Source organism: Notechis scutatus, chromosome 1 (assembly GCF_049901735.1).
Source record: "Notechis scutatus isolate UNSWTSFEM ecotype Mainland chromosome 1, rNotScu1.2, whole genome shotgun sequence".
NCBI classification, from domain to species: Eukaryota; Metazoa; Chordata; class Lepidosauria; order Squamata; family Elapidae; genus Notechis; species Notechis scutatus.
The window spans coordinates 226560710-226575888 of record NC_142009.1 but is presented as its reverse complement, the minus strand read 5'-3'; the positions used below and the strand labels follow the sequence as shown (position 1 = coordinate 226575888).

Here is a 15179-nt window from a genome sequence, read left to right as displayed (position 1 = left end):
TTAACACCAGGGGGACAAACCAGAGATAATCCCATTTTTTTCTGTTTTTTTAATCAGTCAACAGTTTCATACTAACATTGTGCTTTAGATGTCTACGGAGATTCTCAATCATCCAGGTCATGGTTGTTCAAAGGGTCTCATAGCACAATGTCCCAAAGGTGCTTTTCTCAAAAGGCAATTGGATATTCTTGGTTGTTGTTTTTTTCCTTGAAAGCATTTTGCTTCTCATCCAAGGAGCTTCTTTAGAACATTTTCAAGAAAAAAAACCCAAGAAAGCCACTTGTCTTTTGAAAAGCATCTTTGGGACACTGTGCTATATTGACAAATGGCACACACACATACCAAACACACAATACGTGATCTTGTACATTGGATTTGGGAATTCTTTCAATCTTCTTTCCACTATACCTAATTCTTGTGCATGAACTGCCAAGCCCAAAACTCCTCTTGCAGTGTGGATTGGAAGTCTCTCACCTCAACACTCCTTTCAGTTAGTCCTGCTGTTAAAGTGCTCAAAGACCTCTCTTTGGGAGAGGATTCAACATCAGACTCTGCTGAGATTTCCTTCTCCAGAACCTCTCCCCCCTCAGATTCTGCTTCTTCTTCTTCTTCTTCCTCCTCCTCCTCTTCTTCCTCCTGGATGGTTGGAGTGACATTGGAGGGAGGCATAGACGTTTTCCTTGCCTTTTTCTTTTTTTTCTTTTTCCTATTAGAATGGAGACGTCTCTTCTGGGTCTTGGGGGGTGGAGGCAGGTGAGTTGACAGGGGGTGATGGATATGGTGGGATGTTTGGCGATGGACTGTGGAAGAGAATCAGTGGAAGATATTGTATTCTGTAGAGAGAAGTAAAAACTTTCTACAAAGCTTAAAAAAACAAAGAAAAAAGAGACGGGAAATATATCCATCAAATTAGAATTTACATTCTTCTTGTCCCTCCTGGGATTTTAATAGTACCACTAGAAAAATATGTATTGTTTACAGTATGCTAGAATAATATGTATTTATTTATATTTTATTTTTAAGACAAAGAGTCATTTATAGATTGATTGACTAATTGATCACTAATAAAAAGACATTTACTGTTCTCAGTCTTGTATAAAAATACATTCTCTTGAAATATTAATGTACAAACAAATCAATCTGGTTTTAAACTTTTTGAAATAAGCTTACCAGATCATAATATCACAAAGCTGCACATTGTATTGGATATTTGCCTAAAATCCAAACTTCATCTGGAAGATATTGAAAGATAAAAATGTCCATATTTCTCCTTAATACAATGGTTGAGAAAATGGATCTTACAGGTCAATGTGCTAATTTGGCAGTGTATCCACATGGGCAATATAATATATATTTGATGGAAAATAATTTCAACATGAAATTGATTGTTAATTTTGTTTTGGTTTAGTATTTGAATCAAATAAATCTTTGAGTTTAGTCTTGCCCATGCTAATAAGTCTTCACATGTAAATATAAAGAACTGATCATCTTACTAAAGTAATATATTATCTGGAAATAATACAGTCCTATAATCTATAATCCCCATTGCATTGGGAAGTCTGTTGTGTCTTTCACATATGTCAACCATTAAATACTCCTAAATTTATTTTTCATTTTAAGATTTAAGCTATGTCACTCAAAAAAGCCAACACTGTTCTAGGCTGCATCAACAGACATATAGTTATCAAAATCATGGGAAGTGATAGTACCACTCTATACTTCACCAGTGAGGCCACATTTAGAAGACTGTGTCCAATTTTGGTCACTATGATACAAAAAATAGAAGAGAAAAATAGAAGATAAGAGTCTGGAAGCTAAATGATATGATGAACAGCTAAGCAACTAAGTAAGTTTAGTAACAAAAAGAAGGCTCAGGGGAGACATGATAGCAATTGGATGATTGTCATATGGAAGAGGGCATTGATTTATTCTCCATAACTTCTGAGGGCAAGAAAAGAAGCAGTGGGTGAAGCTTATCAAAGAGAGATCCAAACTGGAAATAAGGAAGAATTTGTTGATAGTGAGAATAATTGACAATGGAACAACTTGCTTCTTAGAATGGTGGGTGCTCCATAGTTAGAGGTTTTCAAGGAAAGATTGGACAACCATTTGTCTGAGATGGCTATAAGGACTCCTGCTTTGGATAGGGGATTGGATTAGAAGACCTTCAAGGTCTTGTCCAGCCCTATGTTTCTATGATTGGAACTCTATGATATGTCAAGAGTTTGGGACACAAAACATAGACAGCCTTACCACTTTATGACTCTAGATGGCAGACTATGCTTTTGTTGAAGTAAAGATGAATATGTAGAAAATATATAACAACAAATATGTAAAGAAACAGATAAAATTTGAGGGAGGGAATAAATAAAACTAGGAGTATCAATAGAGTTTTCAGACAGAATTATTTTGGTACTATTAATAAAAAGATACTGTGCAGCTTTCCCACCTTTTTCTTCTTAGCATATAATTATGAACCCTGTATAAAAAAGCAGCAACAGGTGAAAGTGTTATCTGAAATCTCTGAAGAATTCCATGAATGAGACAAGAATTTGGAAGTTTCTTGGCATACAAAAAAGTTATAGAGAACATTTCATTGGGGACCTTAATTCTATGATCAGCAGCTAATATAGCTATTAAAATGCAGAGGAGGTAAAATGATTTGGGTACAGATTCTCACATAGTTTCACCCTACCAAAGGTCTCCCTTCCTAAATTAGGTAAGAATAATAAAGGCAGGGGTCTTCACAGCTTATTCTGAGGAATTGCAATGTAAATGGTGGTAGTTTGAAAAGAAATTTTCTACTGGTTTACTATCATGGACACATCAGTACCTGACAAATATCTGCAGGCATGAGGAACTGAATAATCTTGCTTACTCTGATAAAGTGGTGTTCAATTGGTCTGGCTCTATTTTTTTAACCAATGCTCCTGTTATCATTGTTCATTTCATTTCATTGCCATACTCTCTTGAAAAGCAAACAGATGATCAAATCTAGCACATAAGAAGACATGCTGCCTAGGGGATAATCAGACAAGGTTAGCATAGCAGGCAGCAAGATATTGGGCAGGGCAAGAGGCTCAGAAGAAAACCTTCCTAATTTCTCAGGCAATAAATGAGATGGCAGGAGAATGGTACTTTCAGACTTGCTAGGTTCTGTTAATGCAGCTTTACAAAAAATAGAATAAATACATCTGGCTGTGATTCCTGTCTGGTCTACTTGGTAAGGCTGACATCAATTTTGCAAGAAAAGAGTTTCTACATTTCAAATGCACTGTTAAACATAAATATATAAACATTTTTATATATTGCAGAGAATGTATACATAATGAAAACCACAACCTCTCACAGGTCCAGGGCCGGACCAAGGGTGGAACATAACTAATGTGATTATGAGGGCAAACTGAGAGTGTTTATGAGGAATAGATACAAAGATGGTAAATGTGAATATGGAGCTGACCATTTTTGGTAGTGTTAAGAGTGGAATTTGGGGGGAAATGGAAATGAAAAAAAGAAAAGAAGTGAAAGAAACTATGGTAAAAAAATAAAATAACTGCCAGTAGAAAAAGTCTGATTCTAATGTGGAAAAATACTGAATGACAGTTCAATATCCCAACAGAATTAATGGACATAAGGAAAGAAGATAGGAAAACTGCTTGGAGCAAAAACAGGATTAAAATGCTATGTCAGGCCATGAAGTATTATGCTATACAAAAAGACAATTGGTATAACGATGAAATGAAAAAAGCTGTAGGTGAGAAAATATGCAAATAATATGATTGCTGCAAAAGCTACTACCTATTGTAGAGTGAAATTTTGATTTAACAGACCTTGATATAACAACTTTGGAGGAAAATGGATTAAATTTCTGTGATGATTTATTATCATATACATAAAGATATTATGCAAATATCATCAAATGCCACAATGATGTAATTGCATATTTAATGGACATTTGTAGATAACTGAGACATTGCCAATCAACAAACATATAGAAAAGGAGGCTTTATTGTACAGTGGTGCCTTGATACTCAGTTGCTTTGAAACTCATTGAATTTGGTACTCAACACATTTTGATGTGAAAATTTTGTCCCGGTAATCATCATTTGTTTGGTATTCAATGCACAAGTTAGAATTTGTCAGTATCGGCTGTATTGTGACTCGCTATATTATTCCTTATGGGAAAAATCTGCCGGTACTCATCGTTTTTAGCATTCATCATGCCTCCTGGACTCAAGATACCAGGGTACCATGGTATTTGCGAGAAATGCACTCAATAACAGCATCGAACAATTAAAATTAAATAAGGCAGAGAAAGTGCACAGTGATTTTTGTTGAAAATTATAAAAATATTTTGGAAGTGTATGTAGAGAGCTATAGTGAATAACTTAAAAATAAAAATGATCTAATTATTTGGGAGGAAACAGAAGTGCTAGAACAAGTATTTCAGAGAACTGCATTGTAATGCTAATTATAGGTCAAGGATTGGAACTGAAACAGATGCCATAAATGTTACAGTCTTTCAATGTTTCACACTAAGAGTGCTATGGCAATTTTGAAACAAGTTAAATGTGTAGATGGTATAACTGGAGAAGTATTAAAATGGATGTGCTTTGCTTATAGAATAGCTGATTGACTAGTGTGTATGAAGATTGCATTTGTGTCTTTGGATGGAAGAATGACATTATTGTTCCTCTATATACGCAGAAAGCTAGCAAGAAGGGAAGCTTAAACTATAAGAGATTCATTCATTAAGTGAGCCTTGGAAGGTATTACATGGAATTCTGACTTAGGGGTATAAAAAAAGTATTAATGAGCAAAATTTGAGAAATAATATGTGACTTTATGTTAGGGACAGAGAATGAAGAAGACCAGATATTTGCACTTCAGTAAGACTCTGGGAAATATACTACCGTAACATAAGGAAGAATGTTTAAGTATGTTGTTGATCTTTAGGAAGTGTATACTGGACTGGAAAATGTTAGCCCAGCTCACATATCATTCTGAGATTAGATTAGCAAAATCTGTTAGGAAAAATGATAAAATAAACCACAAGAATTCCAGTGAGGCTCCATTAAACCTCTAAATAGGCAATTGAGAGCAGTTAGCTCTGAAAAGAAACCTCTATATAAGAAATTCAGAGTAGCCAGCTTCTTTCTTGCAATTTTTTTGAGAAAGAGGGGAGGCTGCATCTAGGGACAAGTTCTGACAACAGCTGCTAGTGTCCTTATCATTATGGGAACCAGCTTTTTCAAAATGGAGTGCTTAGAGAATGCCCAATAAGTGATTAAGGAGAATGGAACGGATTTGTAAGTCCATTGATTTTAATGTATCCATGGATAAATTAACAAGGAATGCTTGTAGCTTAATTGTGGATATGAATTTATGTGGTTTAACTGATGTCTGTGGAGATTCTTAATCATCCAGGCTATAGGGTGACAAGCTCAGCGTCTTAACTACTGAGCCACCATGCCACCCTGAGAAAGTATATGTTTGATAAAATGCTTATGAAAGATGGGAATGAAGAATTAAATGCTAAGACATGCAAATGAAAAGTTAGTAGATAGTATCTGGTCTGCTGTGATAAATGAATGTTAAAAGAAGCAAAATGGCATTGTTTAATACCGATTTCAAGTTTTTGTCTACTTTGTTTAGACAAACTTCTTCTACTTTTCTTTTTATTGGAAATGAAAGTTGGATGGTCAGTTGAAACATCAGATTAAGCAAAACAGTGAGAATTAAATATTTTTAAAAGAAACTGAAGTAAAAATAGAAGAAATTGTTAAGAATAAATGAATGATGAATGTGGATTGAATACAAAGAATGAGTAATTTCTGCATACGTATGTTGAGGTGGTTTGGACTTAGAGAATGAATGAGGATCAAACTGCAAAACAAATATATGTAGGGAAAGTCAATGAGTTGAAAGGGGCATAAAGATGAAAAAAATTGTAGCTGGGGAGAGTTGATTAAATCCTCAAAAATGGAGAGATGTTTAAATGCAAAGTATAAAGCAACATGTAGGAGTTTCTTCTTCAATTGGCTCGAAAGACTGCTATCAAAACAGGGAACAAATGTAGGTGAACAATGTTCACAAAAAAAGCAGTTTCTATTTCTGTTCATAGGAAAACAAGAAGGAAACTAACAATAGTCTTGCTGTCCTAATTATTATTTGAAAGCAGGGAACTTGCTGGAATCATATCATTAACCTTTTTTTAAAAAAAATGCTATTAACCAGGTTCTAATAAAAGCTATCAATGAGGTATGACAGGTTCTTATTTCATGACTTTAATTGCTTTGTCTTAATATTTCTTATTCCTCTTCTGCAATCTGTACAACTCGGCTCGCGTTAAAAGGGAAAACATGATAGCATAGTATGCATGTGATTATATGAACTTAGATGTTTTGTGGATACATATTTAGGGGATGGGTCTCTTCTTCCCCATTTATAATTAAACATATATAGTAGTTTCAGTTTGTATATTAAAAATGATTCTTGTAAAGATTACACATACCATATGTGGGCTTGACTCTTCGACATCCTGCCTTATAAAAGCAGCTGAGGACTAAGTAGATATGAGTGATGATCATTGCATCACTGTGTGGCATTTTTTTTTCATGTCTAAAGCAGTTGGTGGTGAGAATTTTGTTTAAAAAAGATACTTAAACTCCATAGCTGTATAAAGATTGTAAAATGTAGAGTTAATTTAAATCAGCCTTTAGGAGCTAAGATATATATGGCAATTTTTCACTAATTCTTGAAAGAGTCAATGGAAAATATGTGCTCCCAATTTCTAAGTTCCAAAAGAAAAATAAAGATAAATTTTATGATAACTAAGAAGTCTAGAAGTTTGCTGTTCTTCACTCTTTTCTAATTATTAAGGCTGTAAATACCTTGTAGGTATTTATTTTAAAATATCAGGTTGTTGAATTGTCAAGGAATTTGAGAAGGATAAAAGAAAGGATGACACGATGATAGAAAAAATAATGAAGTGATTTCTGTGCAAAAAGATGAGATAAAAATCAAAACATTACTACCTCAAAAATAAAAAGAAGAAATGAAAAGTAAAAATAAACTGTAAAAATTGTTATCTAAAACAGAAGGAAATAACAAGGACAGAATAAACAATACCCAAACAGACTCTGCTCAAACAGGTTAAATATGACATGCTTTAGATAAAATATTCAGTTATTTGAAATGCTGCATGGGAGGTTGTGCTTTCCTTTCTATTTTGTCCAAAACACATTTCTTTTTTAAAAATCCAGACTTGGTTATATATGGTTCTAAATGAAAACTCTTATTAAAACTTTCTTTGTGTGGAAGACTACAAAACTGAATATCTATAACATGAGTTCACAGGATCTTCCCAAAGTTAAGTGTTGTGTTTCTGGGCTTTGGTTAAGAAGATCCAAGGACCTTCTCTTCTATTATTTCTGGAGCTTGACTTAAAAAATGCTTCTGGCAGAAAGCTAAAAATTTCCCATTTGAGCTGATTTAGCTGTGTCGGAAAATTCAATTTGATTAATGGCAGACTACTGAAATTATTTCTGGAGACTCCCTGTAAGAAGAAGTATTATGCACACACCTTGAGGAGCTCCTGGGGGAAAAGGAAATTAATGCAAAAGAAGTCTGTCACTGTTTAGTAACTGCTATTTCTTCTAATTTCTTTAGCGAAAGGATCATATATGATTTAGAAATCATGAATGCCTGCTCATCAGATTTCAAGGACACGATGTGCAACTTAATAGCAATGACTGTATCACATCAGCTCTAGAACCTGACAATGCAAGTAATATGCTAGCATGGATAAGAGCTACCGTATATATTCTTATAAATTAAAGTCACTGGTAAAATTTTCATTTGGAAATACAGAATTTTGACATGCAATAATCAGCATTATGATATAAGTAAAATTACCATGTAATGATGCTGACATTCAAAATCATTTAATTGGAAGGAGGATAAAAGCACAGTAAGTGCAACAATGTGACAATGTACAGAACTATGTATGGCTTCCCTATCTGATGCTTCCAGACTTTCCAGTCAACTCAGCCAGCATAATCCTCTGCAGGATAAGCAACATGGAGAGCACCAAATTAAAGCAAGTTGGCCACATCACAAAGAATGATTTAATTAATTAAGTAAGGAGGATTTTGATAGGACAAATACATGCTCAACTCCCTTGAATGTATGTTTTTAAAACTATTTTCCCTATTAGCAGTCATTTGTGCTTGGAACTATGGTCAATTCCAGATGGCAAGTTAATGTGTTCCTGCATGGCAGCTTAACCTGCTGTTACTATGGTTGACCATTCTGGATTGAAGTGGCTTGGCAATGTTAGCACTCAGTCTGAATGATAGTCATTGCATATCCTGACTGGTCATTCCTCTCCTTCCTGCCTTCCTATCCATGCAGGGAAAGTTTCCCAGTTCCTACATTTTCCTTTTAGGGATTGTTCCCTCACTATTGATCTTTTTCTTTATTTTCAGATATTGCACATATAGATGCTTTCACTTCCTCTTTGCAGGTCTTTTTTTTTCTTGACAATTAAAAAATAACATATGCCATTGCTTGCCTTAATACTGTAAAAATTAAATGAAAGGGATTATTTCCTGATTCTGATGATCCATGGGAACACTGTAGTGAGGAAGAAATTCTGATGCAGCTTATAGAAGCAAAAGTAGAAATCAATAGTTTCATTCCAATATATCCATGTTGCAAGATTTAGAAGAGAAAAAAGAGTAGTAAATAGTTTAAACAGTTGCAAGTTTTGTTCTAATCAAACTGTGAGATTCAGGTTGGTGAGGTTACACAGCTAAATGCTAACCTTCAATAGATCTGGAGTTCTGCGTGCATTAGCAGCCTACGCATATGGCTATGTCTGTAGCAATAAGATAAACAGGATGGAAATGAAAACAGATCTTCCCTTTTTCTAGCACTAATATTTCTAGAATCAAATGTGTTCCATATTGATGGTTTTTTTTTTTACATAATTGATTATCTTAAACTAATTTAAAATCAATCTTGGGATCAGGATAAAGCTAAACATAAGGAAACACCACCACCGCCGAAACTCACAGTATTTTTCAGCTTTTATGCCAGTCTAGTTGTTCCAAGGTCATGTCTCCTATAAATATAATTATAGATATGCTTGTCTGTCTCTCAGTAATACCGAAAAAATGCTGATTGTAAGATAGGAAGGACTAAAATGCAGAGCAAATCTACAACGCCAAATAAAACTTGCATTCTCAAACCCTTCGTTTCTTTAGATCAGATTTGATTGTCAATATTTAGGATATACCACATAACTTTTAGGGCTAAAACGTGTATACATCTGCTTCATCATCAAAGTTCCACAATCTCAGATTCTTAACACCAGCTTCTTCTATCATCAAAGTTTAACATTTTTTTAAAATGTTACATGTTTTATTTATAGTCAGGATGGGTACACTGTATGTTACATACATTGTTTAGAAGAATATAGCAATCCACAGTGGGATAACCTAATAATTAATCTGCTTTATAGCATATAAGATGCATTTGGACACAGGCCTTCATATTACAAAGCACTGTTTCTATCTGAAGGCTACAGTCAGATAGTAAGGTAGGACCAGCTTACAAGATTTACCTACATTCAAAGTCGGTCTCAGAGTAGCTGCGGCCTTGATTTTCCTGGTCTCGTAATGCAGACTTGCTGATCAGGTCTCCAAACCGTTCAACACCCAAGGTCTTGTCCAACTCGTCATCATCCTCCGTGCCAGGAAAGGCTGCCTCATCATCCCCGCCATCCTGCACATCAGTCAATAATATCATCAGCAAAACAAAGAAATGTCTCAACATCGTACAATCCCTTATTCCAGGGAGGCATCAAAAGCACAGAGCGCCTCTCTTTGCCTGCTTTTCTCAAATACCGCCCTCAATCATATTTTTCCAGTGTACAGCTTCAAAACAGTAGAACTGAGAAGACAATGAAGGTTCGTTGATCCCAGTTCCAATTTCAAACTTGAACCCTTCATTTGACTGTTCTAACCTGGTTTTCCTTCATCCCCAGATTAGGAATCTAGCACAGCTGGTTGCTCAGACGTCTGTCCAAATATCCCAGACTGTAAAAATGAGTAGACAGTGCCTGGGGGTTATCAGTTCCAGACCTTCCTTCACCACACTCATTCTCCACTCTCTTCAGGATGAGTAGAAGTAAATCTGATATTTAAACTGTCAAATTCCTTCCCATCCCCCTCCCATTCCAGAAAGAGGGAGACCCTGGGATCTTCCACTTCTGTCAGGGAAAGCAGGCAGGGATAGCACAGGTCAAGAACATGTGGATTGACCCCAGAATATACAATTGGAAGAGGAATATATACAATGTAGTTCACTGTACTCCACATTACATCAATTAGGGGCATCCCATTGGCTGCCTACAGAGCTCTTCTAAGGCCTGAAGTTTTTTTCTCCATCTTCTCCAATTCCTTTCCAAGTCTTTACCATGGAGCCCAGATATTAAAGCTTATCTTCTGCTCTAGCCCAAATTCTCCCACTTTTTTGTTGTTTCTATAATTTCCTCACACTCCTGGTCCCAAGGTTATAAACTAAGAAGAGGACAAGAAGTAACAATAATGAAAGTTTAATCCTGGGAGCTCTCTCAGTTTGGGCTCTTTCAGATCTTTAGCTCCAGCCACTGGTAAAAAAAAAAATCCTGTCAATTTAGCCTGATATGCTGGTGCCAAGCTGTTATGGACTCCTCAGTTACTATGGAAACACAGTAGGCCCAGCGATGGCAAATCTTTGCTGAATCAGAGAAAGCAAAACAGGTCTTAGCTAGAAACATTTAGCTTTAGAGAAAGACCTTCTTAGGACTCTGCCCTTCTGTTGCCTGGACAGGTGAGTTTCTGCATCATTGCCACAAAAGAAAGGCAATTGTTGCAAGTTTTAATTAGAGATAATTTCCACAAATGAAGCAGAGTTAATTTCTTGCCATAAAAGTAAACACAGAGTTCTGTGCCATTTCAAAGAGTAACACTTTTATTACGGCATAATTTTTGGTGACATCTAAAGAACTGAAGTGTTGTTTGTGAAAGCTTACTAGATGCTGTTATAGATTTATCTGTGTTTACAGCACCAGGAATTCTCTATTAATTGAAATTAAATTCCAGGTTCAGCCTGGAATACATTTTTAGTGAAAAAACTAATCCCTCTTATGTATAAATTATGATGGGATATCCATAAAGGATATTTTAGAGCAAACTGAGTAGTTATATCCTATCTTAGAAATAACATGATTGTAGGTAAGGACATACAGATTTCAACCCCTCGACCCATTATTTTAGACATTCAACACTGCTCTGTAATAGTATATCTGATGGCTTTTGAAGCAGCCTATCAGTAAATAGTCAATTTGCTTTTGGTGTATGGCACAGGGCTGATACAGCATCAGATTTCTTTTTTATGGAAAATTACAGAGAGCCCATAGAGCTAGAGATTCCAAATGTCATAAATTATATCTTAATGATTCATTTAGAGGATTTCATTTGGGGACTAAAAGTGAAACAAAGGTCAGCTATTTCTTACAGAAGTATGTTTTTCAAATTCAAAATTTCTATGTCAAAAATATGTAAGATCCATTTTTGGACTATACACATCACAAAATACATTCCATTACCTGTTTACTTGGGGGAATTTTGTAAGCATAGCAAGAGGGTAACATAGTTGCAGATTGACTTACCCTTCCAAGAAATTAGTTGTTACTGACTTGAATTAAACTGGACATTAATAGATGCCCAATTTGTAACAGATCAACATTATATAGCATGATAACCACTTTTCCCCCAACTGTTTTGTATGTAACACCACTATTTTATTATAAAACAATAGTAATGAGACAGACAGTATAGAATTTTATACAATGCAGCTAATTATATGAAATTATCTATTCACAGAAAGTTAACCTTTCTAGTCTTTGAAATGCCACACCAATGTAAATTAAAAAAAGAAGAAGTGTCATCCTCTTTCCTGCAGCTATCTGTAATGTCGGAAAGCCTCTCTGAGGGTCAAGTACACTTCCTAAACAACGTAGAATGAGAAGAATCACCAAAAGCCAGTAGTCTATTAGTCTGCCTACTTATTAGATTTATATTCCATAATTTCTTAACATACTCAAAGCAGTACACATATCATTCTATCCCCAGTTTTATCCTTTCCATAAATAACCCTGCCATGGCAATTGGGCTGAGAGTCAGCAACTGACCCAAAGTTATCTAGTGAACTTTTTTAAAATTGTGAACCTGGATCTCTACTACCTTAATTGCATCTTAAATATTATACTGCACATTTCTCGCCCCAAAACCTCCTCAGTATGCCATTTAAGGGAATCCTCCGCTCTCTAAGGAAGACTTTTGGGGAATACAGATGATTGCAGGATATGAAGATGATAAACCCTTTTCCTGTTTACTATCAGTATCTCTCTTCTGAATATGAAAAAGGCAAAATGTTGGTGCTGACTTCCAGACTTGTTAATCTGTTGCAAGAAAAATCGATTTAAAATCTTATGGCACTTTAAAGACTCAAAAAACGCTGGTACTAAGCTAATGGCTCAAGAAATCTAGTTAGGCTTTAAAGTGCCACAATAATTTCCCAAGACTGCCAAATCTTTAAAGCGCCAGAAGACAGAAAAAACATTAAGTGGTATTTTTTTTAATTATGGGAGCAATGAACTATTAGTCTAACATAGTGCTTGGGCTGGGAAGAATATGAATGATTTCTAGCTAAGGCCTGTATTTCAACAACTTTTCCTAATTTCCAGTTTCCATATCTTTCCATTTTTGCAATACTTGAAAATCAACCATTACAGCATTTTTTTAAAAAAATTACCTGCTGTACATTAGTGAAGATGCCTCCCAAAGGAGCAGTATCCCCAGCTGCCATCTTGGTTTATAATCTATGGGCCGTCATGCAATGTTTGGGCAAGTATCAACCCTTCTCTTTCATGAACAGGCATCCAATAAGTCTGAGGCGTGGCATAACCTGTGGAGAAAGGACATAGCCTTGGCAAGGGGGAATCAGAGAAATGGCAGGAAGCTGTAGCTACAGCTGTGAGGATCAAGAGTTAATGGAAAATAAGAGCCACTATTCAAAATCATGTGACACCTTATGCATGACACCGAGTTTTAAATTAATTATAAGCACTCAGAAAAGAAACCTGGATATTGCTGCACAGTTCACCAACTTACTTGGTTCAGATTGCATATGGGTTGATTATTAGGATGTATAAGGAATGCATAGCACAAAAATAATTTAATCATTCAGAAAGCCATGTGCCATCACAGTCACCAGTTTCATGAAGTAGTGAGGGGAATGGGAGTGAATATCCACTGGATGATCCTGAGAGTTAACTGAATAGACTGGGGAGTGAAACAAAGTGAGATCCCATAACAGATGCTTGCAAAGAATAAACAACAAACAGAACAAATCATACAAGAGTTAAATGGCAGCCATTTATAGCTCATCAGAGGCACAGTTGAGTTATCTCTCCATTTGTGTAATCCTTATGTAGCCACTGGGTCTCACAGAGCAGCAACTAGTTTCTGAATAGCTATCTTGGGATGTTCTGATAGTTCTTCAAATAGTTGGACAGTACACAGCAGGGGTCTCCAACCTTGGCTCCTTTAAGCCTGGAGGACTTCAACTCCCAGAATTCCCCAGCCAGCAAAGCTGGCTGAGAAATTCTGGGAGTTGAAGTCCTTCAGGCTTAAAGGGGCCAAGGTTGGAGACCCCTGGTATACATAACTGCTTTCTTTATTGTTGATTTAAAAAGGACTTATGAAAGTATTTTTTTTCTTTCCTGCTGGGATAGATTTAATTTTTTAAATGATCTGTTTCAAGAGCAGTTGCTGATCAATGTTTATTTTATATCTCCAAAGGTTGATTAGGTAACGCCAATTAATAACTTTAGATAGTTTTTGCTGGAAGAATCAGAATCTATTATTTTCTTTAGAAAAATAGCAACTGGACTACAACAATGGAATTGTTTGTTACAAAAGGGGACATTAAACTGATTGTAAAGATTTTACAAGTAAACAAATTACAATGTTAAATAAATTTAATTATATACACGTTTTGGATTTTTAAATTGCTGACGTGAACCAGAAATAATTTAAAGTTCCTAAAAAGACCATGTAATCAGTTCTTTAAAAGCACTTTATTATATAGCAATTGTTAAAATATATATATATGCAAGTCCTGGATTGAGTGAAGAATCTTATGAAATACTTACATTAAGACAATAATAGCTTTCCTGCACAAGAAAAACTGCCCTTGGGCAGTAATAAATATTGTCTAGAAGACCAATACTATTTTATTATAGTGTTCTAAGGGTAAAAATTCTTGAGTGGAGCTCAGTTCCTGATGAACCATGCATCTTTTTATGCAGCTTTCTATATGCCATTATAATAGCTAACTTTAATTTTTTTTAAATGCATTCTATTTTTAGTTTTATTCATTTATAAAACTTCCAATTAGGTTCATAATAAGTATAGCCTGCTGGTGATAAATATTTCCACCTAAGTAGTACTAAAAGAAGGCTTTGTAAACTTTAGAAAGATTGCTCCTGGGATGTCATTTATAGACCTTGCACTATCTAATAATAATATCTAATAATGGTAGCACCCCACTTCTGAAATATTCTCTTCCAAGGGATCCAAGTCATAACAAATACTACAATCATTCAAATGCTACATCAAGACTTACTTGTTCTGTCATTTTAGAAGAATATACTGTATTAACAACTCATCCAAGGGAGGGCAATTTAGAAACAAGCTGAAAACTTTTATTTATTTATTTATTAATTAAATTTCTACCACTATATTCCAACAGGACTTTCAGTGCTTTACAGGAATACACAAACAACTACAATGCTCATGTTCCATTTTAAAAAAGAAAGTTTAAAAATATAAAAGAATCAAACTCTCTCCCCCCCCCCAAAAAAAACAGGTGTGAAGTCCCAAATGTCCTCTAGAAGAGCTCTGTTTTTAGCTGTTTCTGCAAGGTAGCTAATGTCAGATTATTCCAAGATTAGTTTTAGATTAGTCTAAGCTTTAGTGGAAAGCCATTCTAGAGAACTGGCGCTGCTACACAAAAGCAGTTTCTTTAAGCCTGCCAAACCTCCCAAAAGTGGGAAGCTACTAGCT

The 15179-nt window shown here is 35.2% G+C and overlaps 1 protein-coding gene across 1 annotated transcript in view; it reads right to left on the bottom strand.

The window, feature by feature from the left end:
• SLC4A3 (solute carrier family 4 member 3) overlaps positions 1-15179 on the bottom strand; it is a 44503-nt gene that overhangs the window by 26337 nt on the left and 2987 nt on the right. The window contains exons 2-4 of the mRNA XM_026665607.2: positions 12865-13017; positions 9633-9789; positions 475-800 (exon numbers count right to left, since the gene is read on the bottom strand). Coding sequence (XP_026521392.1) covers positions 475-800; positions 9633-9789; positions 12865-12918 — 537 coding nt within the window. The 5' untranslated portion in view covers positions 12919-13017. The remainder of the gene's footprint in view (positions 1-474; positions 801-9632; positions 9790-12864; positions 13018-15179) is intronic.